This window comes from Hyperolius riggenbachi, chromosome 3, assembly GCF_040937935.1.
Source record: "Hyperolius riggenbachi isolate aHypRig1 chromosome 3, aHypRig1.pri, whole genome shotgun sequence".
NCBI classification, from domain to species: domain Eukaryota; kingdom Metazoa; phylum Chordata; class Amphibia; order Anura; family Hyperoliidae; genus Hyperolius; species Hyperolius riggenbachi.
Genome location: NC_090648.1, coordinates 451893220 through 451910001, shown reverse-complemented (window position 1 = coordinate 451910001; position 16782 = coordinate 451893220). Strand labels below are relative to the sequence as shown.

Genomic DNA, 16782 nt, shown 5'->3' with positions numbered 1-16782 from the left:
GATGCAGCTGTTGGAGCCAGCAGAAAAGAGTCAGACAGCAGAGCTAGAGCCGACTAGTTCAGCACTGCCCTGCATGTCTTGCCGCACTCTTTAGCTATTTTCTGTACTGTAGTGTGACATCTAGCCCCGCCCACCTCCCCTCTCACAGGTTCCAGTCTGATGTCACATGGTGGGCGGAGAAAGGTAGAGGCTGGCACTGCAACTGGGTTAAGCTCCAGGAAACTGTAGCTTACCGGCAGGGATTACTCAGCTATACTAACAAGGAGGGAAGGAACAGCTGTGTCTGCTGATGTGTACACACAGCCTAGTGCATGGGGATATGCTGAATTCACAACATTTTTGCCCACTTCCTCTTTACTTTAATCTGAAAAATGATTGTAATAGCAATGATATACAGTACATGCATTATCAATTTTTGTAAGAAAGTTGGAGATACCCTTTAAGGTATGTTGCTTTTTTTAACAAGTTGGTTCTGTCTTACAACACTAGTTTGTGGGGGAGGAGAGTGAAGCAGCATATTCCTAAAATTTATGGCTGATGAGGGGCATTACAAGTGTTTAAGAAGTCTTAAGATGGAGCCATAATCAATAATTCAGTATACTTACATTATTGATTAGTTTTTTTTTTAAAGCTGAAACTGTACCTATACTGATATTAAACAAGCTACAGTGTGTGTTGATCCTTGCTTGAAAAATGTGCTTTGAAAGTATTTCCCTCCCCTCCCTCACTGTAAGTGACCCCTCTCTACTCCTTATCATGTCTATGCGGATATTATCAGCACCACAGCAAATACTGAGTATGGTGCATGTGCTTGTGATTTCTTCTTGTAATCAATAGAAGTGATGTGCTTGTATTTTAAAACAGAGTCAAAATCAGTAATACAAGTATATTGCATTATTGATTAGACCCTCCTTTTCATACATTTTAATCACTCTTAAGTATAAGTACACCAACACTTTACACACAAAATTTTGTTTTGGATCAATCCCATGATGTAAACAAGTGATACTTATATTAATCCATTCATTAGGGAACAGTGGCGTCACTTCTAGACATCCTCTTCCTATAAAGCACAGTCTACTTCATAAGCAAATACAATCAGAAAACTAAAAATGAACCTCCTCCCTAGGATAAAGTGATCTGGCCAGTAGTAGTGATGGTCAGTGAGGTGTGTATAATTTCTTGCCCCCTAATTTACCTCTCAGCTTCTTTGAGTAGACAGGAAATTACATCACTATTGATTATGACTTACATACGTAGCTTTATTTATAACTTACATAGCTAACAATCCTCCCTCTATTGGAATGAGATCTTCCTGTCCCTCATTCCTCGTGTAATATCCACCTGTATAAATCACTGCATCTTCCCTACTGAAAAAAATGGTTACACCAGTTTTGGACTGGGAGGTGGAAAAACTGAGGAAATCTACCTGCTGGCCAAGCAGCAGTAACCCTGTGTTATCACTCCCAATAGAAACCTGCAGCAAGTATTCACTGTGAGCAACAACACCTAATTACTGCTGCTTGGCCAGCAAGTAGATATCCTCAGCTTTTCCAGCTCCCATTCCGACACTGGGTTACACTGTGCTAAATATACATCCAAAAGAGAAGGGTGGGAGGGTAATGAAGGTGTGGCTGGAGGTGTGGTGAAGGCATTACTTGGGAGGGTCATGAAGGTGTGGCTGGAGGTGTGGTGAAGGCATCACTTGAGGGTCATGAAGGTGCGGCTGGAGGTGTGGTGAAGGCATTACTTGGGAGGGTCATGAAGGTGTGGCTGGAGGTGTGGTGAAGGCATTACTTGGGAGGGTCATGAAGGTGTGGCTGGAGGTGTGGTGAAAGCATTACTTGGGAAGGTCATGAAGTTGCGGCTGGAGGTGTGGTGAAGGCATCACTTGTGAGGGTCATGAAAGTGTGACTGGAGGTGCAGTGGTGGCATGGCTGGAGGTGTGGTAGACATATGGCTGGAGGTGTGGTGAAGGCATCACTTAGGAGGGTCATAAAGGTGTGACTGGAGGTGCAGTGGTAGCATAGCTGGAGGCATAGTTGAGGCATGACTAGAGGTGTGGTGAAGACATTACTTGGGAGGGACATGAAGGTGTGACTGAAGGTGTACTGGAGGCATGACTGGAGGGGTCATGAAGGTGGGTGTGAGAGGAGACGTGATGGTAGTGTGTCTTTTGCCCCGATATGTTTGTGCTAAAAAGTGTCCTTTCTAATCTCCAAAAGTTGGAAGGTATGCAGCTAAGAGTGTATAATGAGGGGCGGGGCACAGTGGTCAGATTTTTGTATCCTAGGTAGGAGGTCAAAATTAATTTTTTTGATGCATGTGTACTGTAAGTACAATTATACTTTAACAAAAAAAAACTCATGAATTTGGAGGGATCCATTGCTGGCTCCCCTATAGAAATTGCATATCTGGCTATTGTGCTGATCCTCCGGTTGAATCAGTAACCCAAACCAAGTATGCAGATCAGGTGTTCTGAGTCTGCGCTGGCTTTCTGCTGGTTTCACATCTATGACCCAGAGAGTAGAGATGACAAACAGCAGCTGGACAGACAGAAAACTGAACTTTTGGTTGTTTGTAGAAAATTAAAGAGCCTCTGTCACTTTCTCAAACACATACCAAAAGCAGATTTGTGAAACAATGTTTGTTTTTTTTAATCTTTGTTTTATTTGTGCTTCTCATATTAGGGCAATGTGGCACTGTTGCAATAGGCAGATACACTGAGTAGGGATGGTCAATGAGATTTAAACAATTCAGAGCTGATACAAATGTTATGCAAATGTATGCAGCTCCTGCATTTGATTCCATTTACAAGCTGAACAAATTTGCATAAAATTTCATCAACGCAGAATTATTAGCATCTCACTCACCATGCTTAAAGTGCAGTAGTTCAGAATGCTACTTCTGCAGCAATGACACTCCCAAACCCCGTGGAGGAAGCACAACAGAAAAATCAATTCTGTTAGCTAAGTATGCTTTTTCCCATAGACTTTAACTGATTTCTATAAAAATACCCAGCTGATTTGCCAACAAAGTGAGTTGGCAGAATGAGTATAAGTACTCTTTACTAAAACAAATGTATTTGAAATCCTCAGATGATAAAACAAGAGAAAATGGTTGTCTGTTGGAGTGTTGTGTGGCAGTAGCTGTGCTCATCTAAAAGTCCAATTAATGAGGAAAGAACAAGGTCCATGTAAAGCATACCTGAACTGAGAGAGATATGGAGGCTGACATGTTTATTTCCTTTTAAACAATGCAGATTGCGTGGGTGTCCTGATGATCCTCTGCCTCCACTGTGCTTACACCCGTAGACCCTGAACAAACGTTTCGACTGAAGTCTGACTAGATTAGCTGCATGCTTGTTACAGGTGTGTGATTCAGACACTACTGCAGTCAAAGAGATAAGCAGGGCTGCCAGGCAACTGGTATTGTTTAAAAGGAAATAAATATGGCGGCCACCAAATAACTCTTACTTCAGGCTTAGTTTATTAGTGCCACAAACTAATGAATAATGGGGTGACTAAAGGCCTGTACACAAACTAGAGGTTTCTCGGCCAAGGCAGCCAGTCAGGGTGTCTGCCGAGAATCTAGCATGCGTACATCCTTCCTGATGCGCCCCATAACATCTGGAGTACCGGATTGTCTCATTCCCCTCCTTAAAGGATACCCCAACTGAAATGTGACATAATGAGATAGACATGTGTATGTACAGTGCCTAGCACACAAATAACTATGCTGTGTTCCTTTTTTTTTATTTCTCTGCCTGAAAGAGTTAAATATCAGGTATGTAAGTGGCTGACTCAGTCCTGACTCAGACAGGAAGTGACTACAGTGTGACCCTCACTGATAAGAAATTCCCCCTTTTTACCTCTTTCTTGCTCTCAGAAACCATTTTCTGCTAGGAAAGTGTTTTATAGTTCGAATTTCTTATCAGTGAGGGTCACACTGTAGTCACTTCCTGTTTGAGTCAGGACTGAGTCAGCCACTTGCATACCTTATATTTAACTCTTTCAGGCAGAGAAATAAAAAAAGGAACACAGCATAGTTATTTGTGTGCTAGGCACTATACATACACATGTCTATCTCATTATGTGACATTTCAGTTGGGGTATCCTTTAACCCTCCCTCATCTGCTAAGCATTCTCCCTCCTTTTCCCATCTATTGCAACAGAACACTACACTAGTCTGTAGCTTAGGAACACATCTGTACAACACTCCGCCCAGAACTGCCGCCCAGAGGACTATGTCCTGATCTAATTGTGCACCCTTAGTAAACCTATCCTTACATTGATGTCTTGTTTCACAAATCTGACTTCATTACATAAGAGAGACATAAATGGTGACTTTAGCAAGCTGAATGCCATTTCAACGTTTTTTACAGCGACATCAGGAACACCCCACAGCCCTCTCGGAAAATCTGACAGGGACTTTCTCACACAGCTGTCAACAGCCCTCGTGTAGTATAAGGAAGTGTCTATTTCTCTATTTCATAAAGTCAGCTTGAAGTCTGAGGGACAGAAACAAGTTAGAGAGAACGAGAAATATTCCACTAGCAACCAAAACAGTTTTGTAGATGTTATTTGGCTGTTGATGTCATTTGCCCCCGCTGCAGTTACCATCCAGGTCTCAGGCATATTTGGGAGACAGGTAACTCTGTTTCTCTGCACTTGAATCAGCACCAGACTCAATCCGTTTAAAAACATCACAAAACACAATTTCTTCCAGAGAGCTAAAAAATAACCCTAATCAGTCCAACATGCTGCGAAGCCAAATACATCTCCAGCTATGACATTTTTCATCATAAAAACATGTATTTATTCTCAAAACATCAAGTGGTACAATGTCACTTCTGTGTTTTGTCCAAAATCTGCAGGTATGCCACAAAGGCTCGTTGCTAGAAAACAGCTATACAGATCAGTCAATAATACATGTCACCACTGGGTGTAGACCTAAGGCAAAGTCTTTTCTGTACATAGAATGTTACCTCCATTCAAACCATGTGTCACTGCCTGTCCAGCTGTGTGTACCATGTGACCCTGCCTCCAGCATCTAAATTTTATGTATCACAGTTCCATGTTACAGGTGACATTTATGCCAAGCATAGAAGTGAACAGTGAAGAGAGGTGTCTCTTGTGTACATGGCATGCTGTGTCACAACATTCCCCTCATGTGTATCAGAAAGTCTCTATATCTCTAATGCGGTTTGTGACAGCGTTCTTGGCCAAGTGTCCAACGCAAATGCATCCCAGGAACATGTTATGTAACGCTTTTCAAGTGATGTCTCTGCCACTACAAATAGGATCTAGTAGCATTATCACACCTGCATGTCATCAGTCACAGTGCCGCTCCTCACAGCTGCAAATGTGACAATTTCCTGCTCATTTGTATATTCGATGAGTATGACTCCCTACTTATCAAATCTGACAGTGTTCCCTACTTATGACTGAGTCACAGTGCCCTCTGTGCTATGTCACAAGGTAATGTTACTCTGATGTGACACTTCACTGTCCTCACACGTCACAATATCCTCTCATCGTGTAGCAATGTCCACTCACACATGCTACACTGTTGTGTGTCACATGTCACACTGTACTACACCTGTGTGTAACATACCCCACTACCACACCTATGTGTCACCTGTTCCACTGTCCCCTCACATTTTTATCACATGTCAAACTATACCTTCATCTGTGACTCACACAGCACAGTGCAACCTCACCTCGGTGTCCTAAATCATGTTGTCTCCCACAGGTGTGTCAACTGTCCCCCTCTTCCCTCACCTGTTTGTCCCATGTCATCTTGTCCCCTCATCTGCATGTCATATATTACTCTGTCCCCCTCTTTCCCCACTTGTGTGTCACCTGTCACCCTCTTCCCTTATCTGTGTCACCTGTTACCTCACTTGTGTCACATGTCACACTGTTCCCTCACCTGTATGTCACACTGTCTCTTTACATGTATGTCACATGTCATCCTGTCCCCTTATCCGTGCATCATATATTACTCTGTCCTCCATTTCCCTATTTGTGTGTCACCTGTCACCCTCTTCCCTTACCCATGTAACCTGTCACACTGTTCCCTGACCTGTGTCACATGTCACCTCACATGTGTCACATGCCCTGTCCCCTCAACTCTATGTCACATGTCGTTCTGTCCCCTTACCTGTGTGTCATATATTACTCTGTCCCCCCTTTCCCCAGTTATGTCACTTGTCACCCTTTTCCATTACATGTATGTCATCTATTGCTCTCTTCCATTATCTGTGTCATCTGTCACACAGTCCCCTCACCTTTGTCACCAGTTACCCCCTTCCAATATCTTTGTCATCTGTCACAGTGTCCCCTCACCTTTATCACCAGTTACCCGCTTCCAATATCTGTGTCATCTGTCACACTGTCCCCTCACCTTTTTCACCAGTTACCACCTTCCAACATCTGTCACCTGTCACACTGTCCCCTCACCTTTATCACCAGTTACCCCCTTCCATTATCTGTGTCACCTGTCACACTGTCCCCTCACCTTTGTCACCTGTTACCTTCTTCCGTGTCACCTGTCACAATGTCCCCTCACCTTTCTCACCTGTAACCTTCTTCCGTGTCACCTGTCACACTGTCCCCTTGCCTGTGTCACATGTCACACTGTCCCCTCACCTTTATCACCTGTTACCTTCTTCCGTGTCACCTGTCACACTGTCCCCTCACCTTTATCACCAGTTACCTCTTCCCAATATCTGTGTCACCTGTCACACTGTTCCCTCACCTTTATCACCTGTTACCTTCTTCCGTGTCACCTGTCACACTGTCCCCTTGCCTGTGTCACATGTCTCACTGTCCCCTCATCTGCCTGTCGCACACCACACTGTCCCCTCACCTGTAGGACACCTGTTTCCGGAAGGTCAGGTGGCGGAGCTTGTCCTCCACAGACTCCTCCCCCTCTCGGGTGTGCCCGGTGTCCGGCTCTCCTCCCTCGGCTCCCCGGCAGCCGCTCTGAGCTCCGTCCAGCGGCGGGTTCATGTCTGTGCCGGGGCTGAGCGGGGGGTCACCGATCCGCTCCCACCAGCCGCTGCTAATGGAGGAGGCGCTGCGGCAGCATCCATGGAGGAGGGGGGAGCGGGGCATTGTGGGAAACTCCTCCCCGGCCAATCGCCGTACGCCGGCTCCGCCTCCGCTTCAGCACCGCCCCGCGCTTCTCCGCCCCTTCCAGCCTCATCACCAGCAGCTGAGCCTGTCTCCCTAGTTCTGTATAGATATATACCATATTCCTCTATCTGTCTATCTATTTATCAGTCTGTCTGTCTGTCTTTTCTATTCTATATTGAATACCCTAATCCTGTACTAATACTGTCAGTATATCTATCTATCTATCTATCTATCTATCTATCTATCTATCTATCTATCTATCCATCTTTCTTTCTTTCTTTCTTTCTTTCTTTCTTTCTTTCTTTCTTTCTTTCTTTCTTTCTTTCTTTCTTTCTTTCTTTCTTTCTTTCTTATTTTTCCTGTCCTGTATTTTTCCTTTTTCCTATTTGTCTGTTTACCTATATATCCATCCATCCATCCATCAATCTTTCTTTCTTTCTTTCATCTATCTATCTATCTATCTATCTATCTATCTATCTATCTATCTATCTATCTATCTATCCTAGCTATGTACATATTGTACCCTAAACCCACCAGGCTATCTATCTATCTATCTATCTATCTATCTATCTATCTATCTATCTATCTATCTATCCTAGCTATGTACATATTGTACCCTAAACTCACCAGGCTATCTATCTATCTATCTATCTATCTATCTATCTATCTATCTATCTATCTATCTATCTATCTATCTATCTATCTTTCTATCTATCTATCTATCTATCTATCTTTCTATCTATCTATCTATCTATCTATCTATCTATCTATCTATCTATCTATCTATCTATCATCAGTCATATTCTTTACCATATTCATAGCACATATGACTTCATATAATACCTCATCTCTTCACATATTAACTCAATATTACAGTATTAATAGCACATATTACTTGATTTACTTTATATTATAGCTATGTTTTTCTTTATCAGCATGATAACATACAGTATATTACTTCATATAATATCTATTTACTTAATTATTAGCCTATATCACTTCATATAATATGTATATCATATCTATTTTCTTATTCCTGTAAGTCTTATTTATTTCATATAATCCCTACTTTTTACAATATTTATCTATAGATGATTTAGTCAGTGTTTGCCCATTGTAAAATCTTTCCTCTCCCTGATTTACATTCTGATATTTATCACTGGTGGTGACATCTTTAGTTCTGCCGGTCGATCTCTGCGGAATGTTTGTTACTGACAGTTCTATGCACAGAGGGTGATATTGTGACTTTGCAGTTGGAAAAAGACATTATTTCCCGCAATGCAAGTAATCTGCTAATTACGATTATGCAAAATTACGCGTAAATTTACGCAATTACGCATAAACGTAATTACAAATTCTTAATTCAATTGACTTTGTATTATCATTCGTAATTACGCATGAATTTACACGTAATTTCGTGCCGACTTTGGCAGTGAATTGCAAAGCCCCCATACACGCTATACCTACCAAAATTGCTACCTATGTTAAGAAGAATAGTGGGTAGAAGTTACAATAAGAATTGCTCAAAAAGATTTTGTCGTTTTTGAGAAAATCAATTTTAAAAATGCAAAGAAAAATGGTTTTTAAACCCAGAAAAATTACAGTTCAAAAACCATTTTTTGGGTATTTTTAAAAATCAATTCTCTCAAAAACTACAAGGTCTTTTTGAACAATTCTTTTTGTAACTTATACTTACTATTCTACTTAACATATGTAGGAATTTTGGTAGCAATAGCATGTATGGGGACTTTGCTATTCACCACCAAAGTCAGCACAAAATTATGCGTAATTACGAATGGTAACATTTATAGAGAATCTGAAGTCTCCCTATAATGAGGTTTTTAGTTTAAAATTCTCATTAACATTATAGTCCGACCTAAAACGCCGCAGAACCGCGGCTGAAAACCCCCTCGATTACGATTACGATGCGTAATTACGCATGGGTGTAATTTCTGCTCATCACTACATGTAAAACCTCATAAATTACTATCATATTACTATTGTTAGTATCATCACCATCGTAACCTTTAGATTGTAAGCTCACAAGGGCAGGGCTCTCTCCCCCTTTTGTGTCTTGGCATTTGTTATACATTTCATAGCTCACACTCTATTATACATTTTATTCATCATGTTACATTTGTCATTGTAATCACCTGTTCTGCATTTTGTACCAGTGTCCATATTTGATGTATATCATTGTCTGTATCATTATGTACCCCTTGTTTGTTTTCCTACTTTGTACAGTGCCACGGAATATGATGGCTCTTTATAAATACATAAATAATAATAATATAACCTCATTAAAAGGGTATGTTTTTAATAATGAATAATTTATATTTTAGTAATATCATTAGATCATACTAGCCACAAAGCCCATTTAATAACGGGCTGGCGTGCGCCGTGCATGTGCCCATTGGCGCACAACCTGCGCTCTTTCAGACCACTGCTCAAAGCTTATGCGCCGGGCACAACAGACACATGCAAGCAGTGTGCTAGTGTAAATGATGGTCCATGGCCCCTACCCCCGACTGGCCCATCATTTACACTAGCACACTAGTCTCTACCCTCTACTGTTTTTTGTTATATCCAACGCTTTATATTATCCTCACATCGTGTTTTTTATACACTATAAGCTGTATGATATACAATGTCTTGTATTACAGAATTCACTATAGCAAAATGTACTGTCTCTTGTCCACAGTTTGTCCCCACGTTTATTGCCTGATGAAGCGGGCGTGGCCTGCGAAACGCATTGCATTTTTGGGGTACTATATAATAAATGTGATTACTATTATACAGACAGTCTTTCGTGTCTGCTTTATGGAGGTAAGTCCACCGCTTCCTCCAAGCAAATTTTAAAGGTTTTATCCACTTTTACCCTGCTGGCGCCTCTGTTCTCCTTTTGCTGTACAGTGTCCACTCCTGGTGGAGGGGTGATCTACCCCTTTTTCTGATCTACAGAGAGCGACTTCTTAATCCTGAGTGAGGACAGGTCTAATCTCCTCACCTACATGTACAGTGGTTGCCTTTGTGGTAACCCACGTTTGTGAGTATACCGTTCTCACTAATTATCTTTACTATATTTATGCTGAACATACTACACTATATTGGGCTCTCGGTTTCTCTAACTTTAATTTTCATTATTAGTATATGTATCCCATATAGATAAAATAATATCCCATTAGCATATATTACCTTATATAGTATTACTTATTAATAGTTTATAGTACGATACATCTCATATAATGCCTTTGCACTGCATAGATGGACTATACTTACTACACACTACTGATGTGCTTCTTATTGTGGTATTAGCTGCTGATGCCCAGATAGCTGTAGATGGTTAAGGTAACCATGACAGTGACCAACCAATCAGCTTCAGCTGTCTGAGGTAATAGTCCCACCCCTTCCCTCTTCTGCATTTCTAGTGACTGCACTGCTGATCATGTGACTTTCCTCAAACCTACAGCCAGTCAGTGGCGTCCCTACCATAGAGCGCAGGGGGGCGGGGCGCACCGGGTGACAGACACCCAGGGGGGTGTCGCCACGACCCCCCACAGCAGCACAGCAGGAGGGGGAAGCAGGGCTAGACGGAGAGGCTGTGGAGGCAGTGGTGGGGAGGGGGGAAATATCCCCCCCTCCCTCACCTGGGACCTCTCCTTCTGCCTCTCTCTCCCCCTCCAAAAATTAGCGGCGACAAGTGCGGGGCGGCCGGAGGCGTATGGACAATTACTCACCTGATTTCCGCGTTCCAAGCGTGGAGCGCAGCGTCATGACGTTACAGGTCTCCGTCTTCAATGCCGCCCACTGTGCATCCTGATTAGCGGAAGCACAGTGGGCGGCATTGGAGGCGGAGACCTGTAACGTCATGACGCTTGGATCGCGGAGATTAGGTGAGTAATTATCTGTACGCCTCCGGCCGCCCCGCACTTGTAGCCGCTATTAGAGATGGGAAGTTCGGATCTTTTCAATGATCCGGATGATTCGAATCGGATCATTGAAAAGATCCGGATCTTTGATCCGAATCTCGGATCATTTTACTACCGAAGCATTTGGGGGTGAAATGAATAGCAGAACAGGTCTTTCCCTGCTGTGGACAGGAGAAGGGGAGGGGGGTGGACACACAGAGAAGGGGAGAAGATGGACAGAGGGCAGAGAGTGGACACAGAAGGGAGGAGGGACGAGCAGAGAGCAGAAATGTTTGCTTGCACACAATACCCACATGCTGCAATCATGCTTTACATATATTTCGCCTATATGTTCATCTGTGTACTTTGAATGCAAACGTCGCACAGTGAAAGAAAGCATTCCCCAAAGCATTCCCAGAAGTAAAGTGCAGCTGTTTAGAGCAGTGCAGGAGGATCATATTGCCCTGCAATCACAGTGCCTGCAAAGTTACTGAGCTGTGCTTCTGAGCCAAAAGCTTCCAATGTGTTCACTGTGCACAACTACGGAACAGACAGCCTATAATGAGCAGCACATTTCAGCCAGTATGTGTGCTCTACATCCTAGGTTCTCAACGTGTGGTACGCGTACCCCAGGGGGTACTTCTGATGATTCCAAGGGGTACTCGGGCTTGATATACTTAACCAGAAATAACTAATTTAGAGTTTTAGAAAATGATAAATCTTATTTAAACAACACCAAATAAGTGTTTTAGCTAATTAAAAGCAATAGTAAATGCTTGGAAATTGTTTAGAACCAATTATCATGTACTATGATCAAATATATATTTGTCAAGGGGTACTTGTGATTATGTTTATTATGCTAGGGGGTACTTGGTATTAAGTACAAGGTTTTAAAAGGGGTACATACTAATAAAATGTTGAGAAACACTGCTCTACATATATCTGGCAGTGGCACCCATGTCCCCTCTCTCTCATCTACCTGTCCCTGCAAGGCTGCCTCCCATCCAACAGAGCGATCCATCTCAGCTCTGCTTCCAGGACCCCCGCTGCCCGCTGAGAGGGGGGCGTGTCGCTCCTGGCCCTGCCCCTTTTACGATCCGAATCACTCATTTTGATGATTCGGATGATTCGACTCACAAAATAGATTCGGATCAAAGATCCGAATCGTTCATGATCCGGACAACACTAGCCGCTATGCTGGAGAGGGGAGAGAGAGGCAGAAGGAGGGTGAGGGACCCCTCTACAGCCCCTCCATCTAGCCCTGCTTCCCACTCATGGGGCACCTACAGTTGGGGCAACTATACTAGCCATACTGGGGGCAACTATACTAGCCATACTGGGGGCAAATATACTAGCCATACTGGGGGCACCTACACTGGGGGCAACTATACTAGCTTACTGGGGGCATCTATACTACCTTACTGGGGGCAACTATACTAGTCATACTGGGGGCAACTATATTAGCTTACTGGGGGCAACTATACTAGCCATACTGGGGGCAACTATACTAGCCATACTGGTGGCGACTATACTAGCTTACTGGGGGCAACTATACTAGCCATACTGGGGGCACCTACACTGGGGGCAACTATACTAGCTTACTGGGGGCATCTATACTACCTTACTGGGGGCAACTATACTAGCCATACTGGGGGCAACTATACTAGCTTACTGGGGGCAACTATACTAGCCATACTGGGGCAACTATACTAGCCATACTGGGGGCAACTATACTAGCTTACTGGGGGCAACTATACTAGCCATACTGGGGGCAACTATACTAGCCATACTGGGGGCAACTATACTAGCCATACTGGGGGCACGTACACTGGGGGCAACTATACTAGCTTACTGGGGGCATCTATACTACCTTACTGGGGCAACTATACTAGCCATACTGGGGGCAACTATACTAGCTTACTGGGGGCAACTATACTAGCCATACTGGGGGCAACTATACTAGCCATACTGGGGGCACCTACACTGGGGGCAACTATACTAGCTTACTGGGGGCATCTATACTACCTTACTGGGGGAAACTATACTAGCCATACTGGGGGCAACTATACTAGCCATACTGGGGGAAACTATACTGGGGGCAACTATACTAGCTATACTGGGGGCAACTATATAGCTATACTGGCTGGGGCAACTATACTAGCTATACTGGGGGCAGCTATCCTGGCTGGGGGCAACTATACTAGCTATACTGGCTGGGGGCAACTATACTAACTGTACTGGCTGGGGGCAACTATACTAGCTATACTGTCTGGGGGCAACTATACTAGCTATACTGGCTGGGGGCGACCATACTAGCTATACTGGGGCAACTATACTAACTTCATTGGGGGCAACTATACTAGCTATACTGTGGGCAACTGTACTAGCTATACTGGGGGCAACTATATTACCTACACTAAGGGCAACTATACTAGCTATATTGGGGGCAACTATACTGGGGCAATGGCAGCGCCATTCTCCAAGCACCCCTAAAGCACCCCCCAGCGTGAACTGACTTTCGGCGTCTAATAGACGCCGTGTCAGTTCACTGACAGCAGCAGCCCACAGCTGCGGCAGAGCAGGGCTACAGTAAAATCGCGTCTGAAGCCCTGCTCTGGAGACTTTGAGTCTGCAGTGCAGGGCTTCAGGCACCATTTTCCCATAGCACGCGCCGCAGGTTATAGCCACACCCACTTTTTTTTTGGGGGGGGGGTCTTTTAATACCCAGCACCGGGTGTCAAATGCCCTAGGTACGCCACTGCAGCCAGTCAGCAAATTCCCTGTGGTGCCTGCTGTCAGATTTCGTTTTAAGTATACATGTAAAACTCCGGCCCCCATAAATTTGGCCCCTCAGTGCTTTTCCCACTTTGCATTGTGTTAGGCCCACTCTAGACCACCAGGGAAGGTATATCAAAGGTGAAGCCCTAGATCACCAGGAAAGCCAAATGTAATATGTGCCATAAGCACTAGACACCAGGGAACTGTATAGGGGGGAAAGGAAAGACTGCTAAACACCAGGAAAATGTATAGGAGAGGGTGGAGGACCACTAAACACCTGGGAACTGTACCGGGGAGGGAGGAGGCATTAGACATCAGGAAGCTGTATAGGGGAGGGGAGCCATAAGACACCAGGCAAATGTACGGGGGGGGGGGGCTAGACACCAAGGAACTGTAATGGAGAGGCAATAGTCATTAGACTCCAGGAAACTGTATAGAAGAGGGAGGACCACTAGACACCAGGGAGCTTTATAGGGCAGTGAGACGGGCCAATAAACACCAAGGCACTGTATAGGGGAGGGAGGGGGCATGAGACACCAGGGGACTTTATAAAGGATGAGGTGGCCACTAGACATTGAGGTTGGCTCTCAGCTTAATCCCAGTGTTCAATTTCAGCCCACTTTATATTTGAGTTCAACACTCTTGGTTTAAAGTGAACCTGTGTCCAGATCGTGTTAACTACAGCAAACAGCACACATATTGCTATCTTATAGTTACTCAAAGTACATAATCCGAACACTTGTATAACTGTAAGGCTTGGTGGTGTATTCTCCACAGTCAGCATGCAATGCATGAGCTGACGTGAAGGAGGTACACACATTAGCACACGGAAACAGGCTATCCCTAGTATAGTGGAGGGGAGGACTGACTCCAATAGGAGATTGTGGCGCACAGAGCCGGTGCAGATCCGACAGCCACAAACAATACTTTTGCGATAACGTCTCAGTGCAAGGTAGCGCTGAGCGCATAAACCATAACAGAGGAGATCAGGACAGGTAGACAGAATGAACGCTTGCTAGCTAGCCGCTACTTAGTGACAGCAAGCGTCCACAACAAGACAGACTGGAATGAGGCAGCCAATGCGTTGCAGCGATGGCGTGCCTCACAAAGACAGGACAGGAGAGTCAGGAAATAGCAGGATCAAGATAGATGAACGTAACACAGACAAAAATACAATAAGTATGTTTTCCTAGCGTATTACAATTACAGCTATCAATGAAACTATTTGTAACGTCTGACTAACATATGTATATATCGGCAATGAACCGATATATGACATAAGCAGGAACACTGACTAGGACTGGAGCAATACAGGGAAATGGACTCAGAAGGATTCGCTATCTCTTCGCAGAGATGAACGCAATCCACAAACGGAACAGAACAGGATTCAGAAGGATTCGTTATCTCTTCGCAGAGATGAACGCAATCCACAAACAGAACCAGGAGCAGGATAGCTAACTCAGCATGGGTGATCACGATACGCGCAAACTACCAAAACGTGCTGGAAAGCTGACTAACTGAACACAGGATATAAACAGTTCGTGTACGTATACATCAGCGACACTGATGTATCAACGTAACACGAATACAAGGAAAATAATAAACGTGCTGGTATGCATATATATTGGCAATGAACCAATATATGATGCAAGACCAGCAAAGTATCTTTAGAACAAGAAACACGATCTGGGGCCGAAGCAACAGCAAGACGGGCTTAAACTGAAGCTATGATAACCCGAGGAGTCCTGCAGGAAGCAGATCTTTATACTGAGGCCATCCAATGGGAGCAGACATGCACATTCCCACACAGGTGAATGATAATCAGTCACAAGCTGATAGCAGGGAAAGGCAGACAAAGCTATGCAGCTTGCATGGAAAGAGATCAGAACTGCCTGAGCTGCAGCACTACTACTGCCAGCAGCACCTGCTGCAGCAGCGATCATGACAATAACACTTTTCTCCTGTCAGACTCAAAGAACTCAAGAGCTGCAGCCACTGGGTCGCAGTCAAGAGGCCACCCTGCAGTGTTAGGGAGTCTTGCCTTGAACTCCTTACTGAAAAGTTACCGACCGTAGCCAGGATTTGAACCCTGGTCTCCCATGTCAAAGGCGATGCCCTTAACCAGTACACTATCCAGTCATGTTCTTTGCCCTGCAAACTGTGCATGCCCCTTGCTGTTCCAGTTGGTCATCTATCGCCATCTTTGGTTACCTGTTACTGGGTAAAGGATTTGTGGGTGCCTGTAACGATCGGTGGGCGCAGAGAGTATCTGATTACCGGTGATCTGCAGTATCACCGGAAATACAGATATATACCAGATTATAAGTGATCTGCAGTCTCACCGATAATCCGATATACAACTAACCTCTGTACACCTGAGTAGAGTGTAGTGTTTGGTGTAACAGTAACACTTAGAGGACAAGGCCTCAATGCAGCAAGGAGTACTGCACAGATTCCTTCCGCAGACCTGAGCTCTCCAAGACGGGAGGAGTCAGACTGACAGTAGGAAGGTAAATCTGAAAGTGACCCTCAGGAGGAAGGATCGCTAACAGAGCGAGGAACCGCCTCTAACGGTAAGGTCGGTTCTCGAGGTCGGACAAGCCAGGTCGTAAACACACAGACAGATAAAGTACAAGATCAGCAGACAAAGGCAGAGTCAAAGTACAGGCAGGGTTCGGCAACGGGGTATCAGATATATCGGGGTACAAAATCAGGAGGCAGAAACAGAGTCTAGGAGCGAGCCGGGGTTCGGCAACAGAGTATCAGAAATAACGAGGTACAAGATCAGAGTTCAGAAGGGTAGTCAAGGCAGGCAAAAGTCATAACAGATAATCACAATCAAACTAGTACTTTAGCTATCAACAGAATCTAGCTAAGTGTAGGATTACAGCTCCAGCTGGTCCCGGCACACTTGCGGATCTGACTACGGATCTGGGTGCTCCCACGTGTGTGAT

General features: G+C 44.3%; 1 protein-coding gene across 1 annotated transcript in view; it reads right to left on the bottom strand.

Annotated features, from left to right (window-relative positions):
• The window catches only part of LOC137562401 (diacylglycerol kinase iota-like), a 267404-nt gene extending 260319 nt beyond the window's left edge, over positions 1 to 7085 (bottom strand). The window contains exon 1 of the mRNA XM_068273742.1: positions 6874 to 7085. Coding sequence (XP_068129843.1) covers positions 6874 to 7016 — 143 coding nt within the window. The 5' untranslated portion in view covers positions 7017 to 7085. The remainder of the gene's footprint in view (positions 1 to 6873) is intronic.
• Positions 7086 to 16782: the final 9697 nt, after the last annotated feature.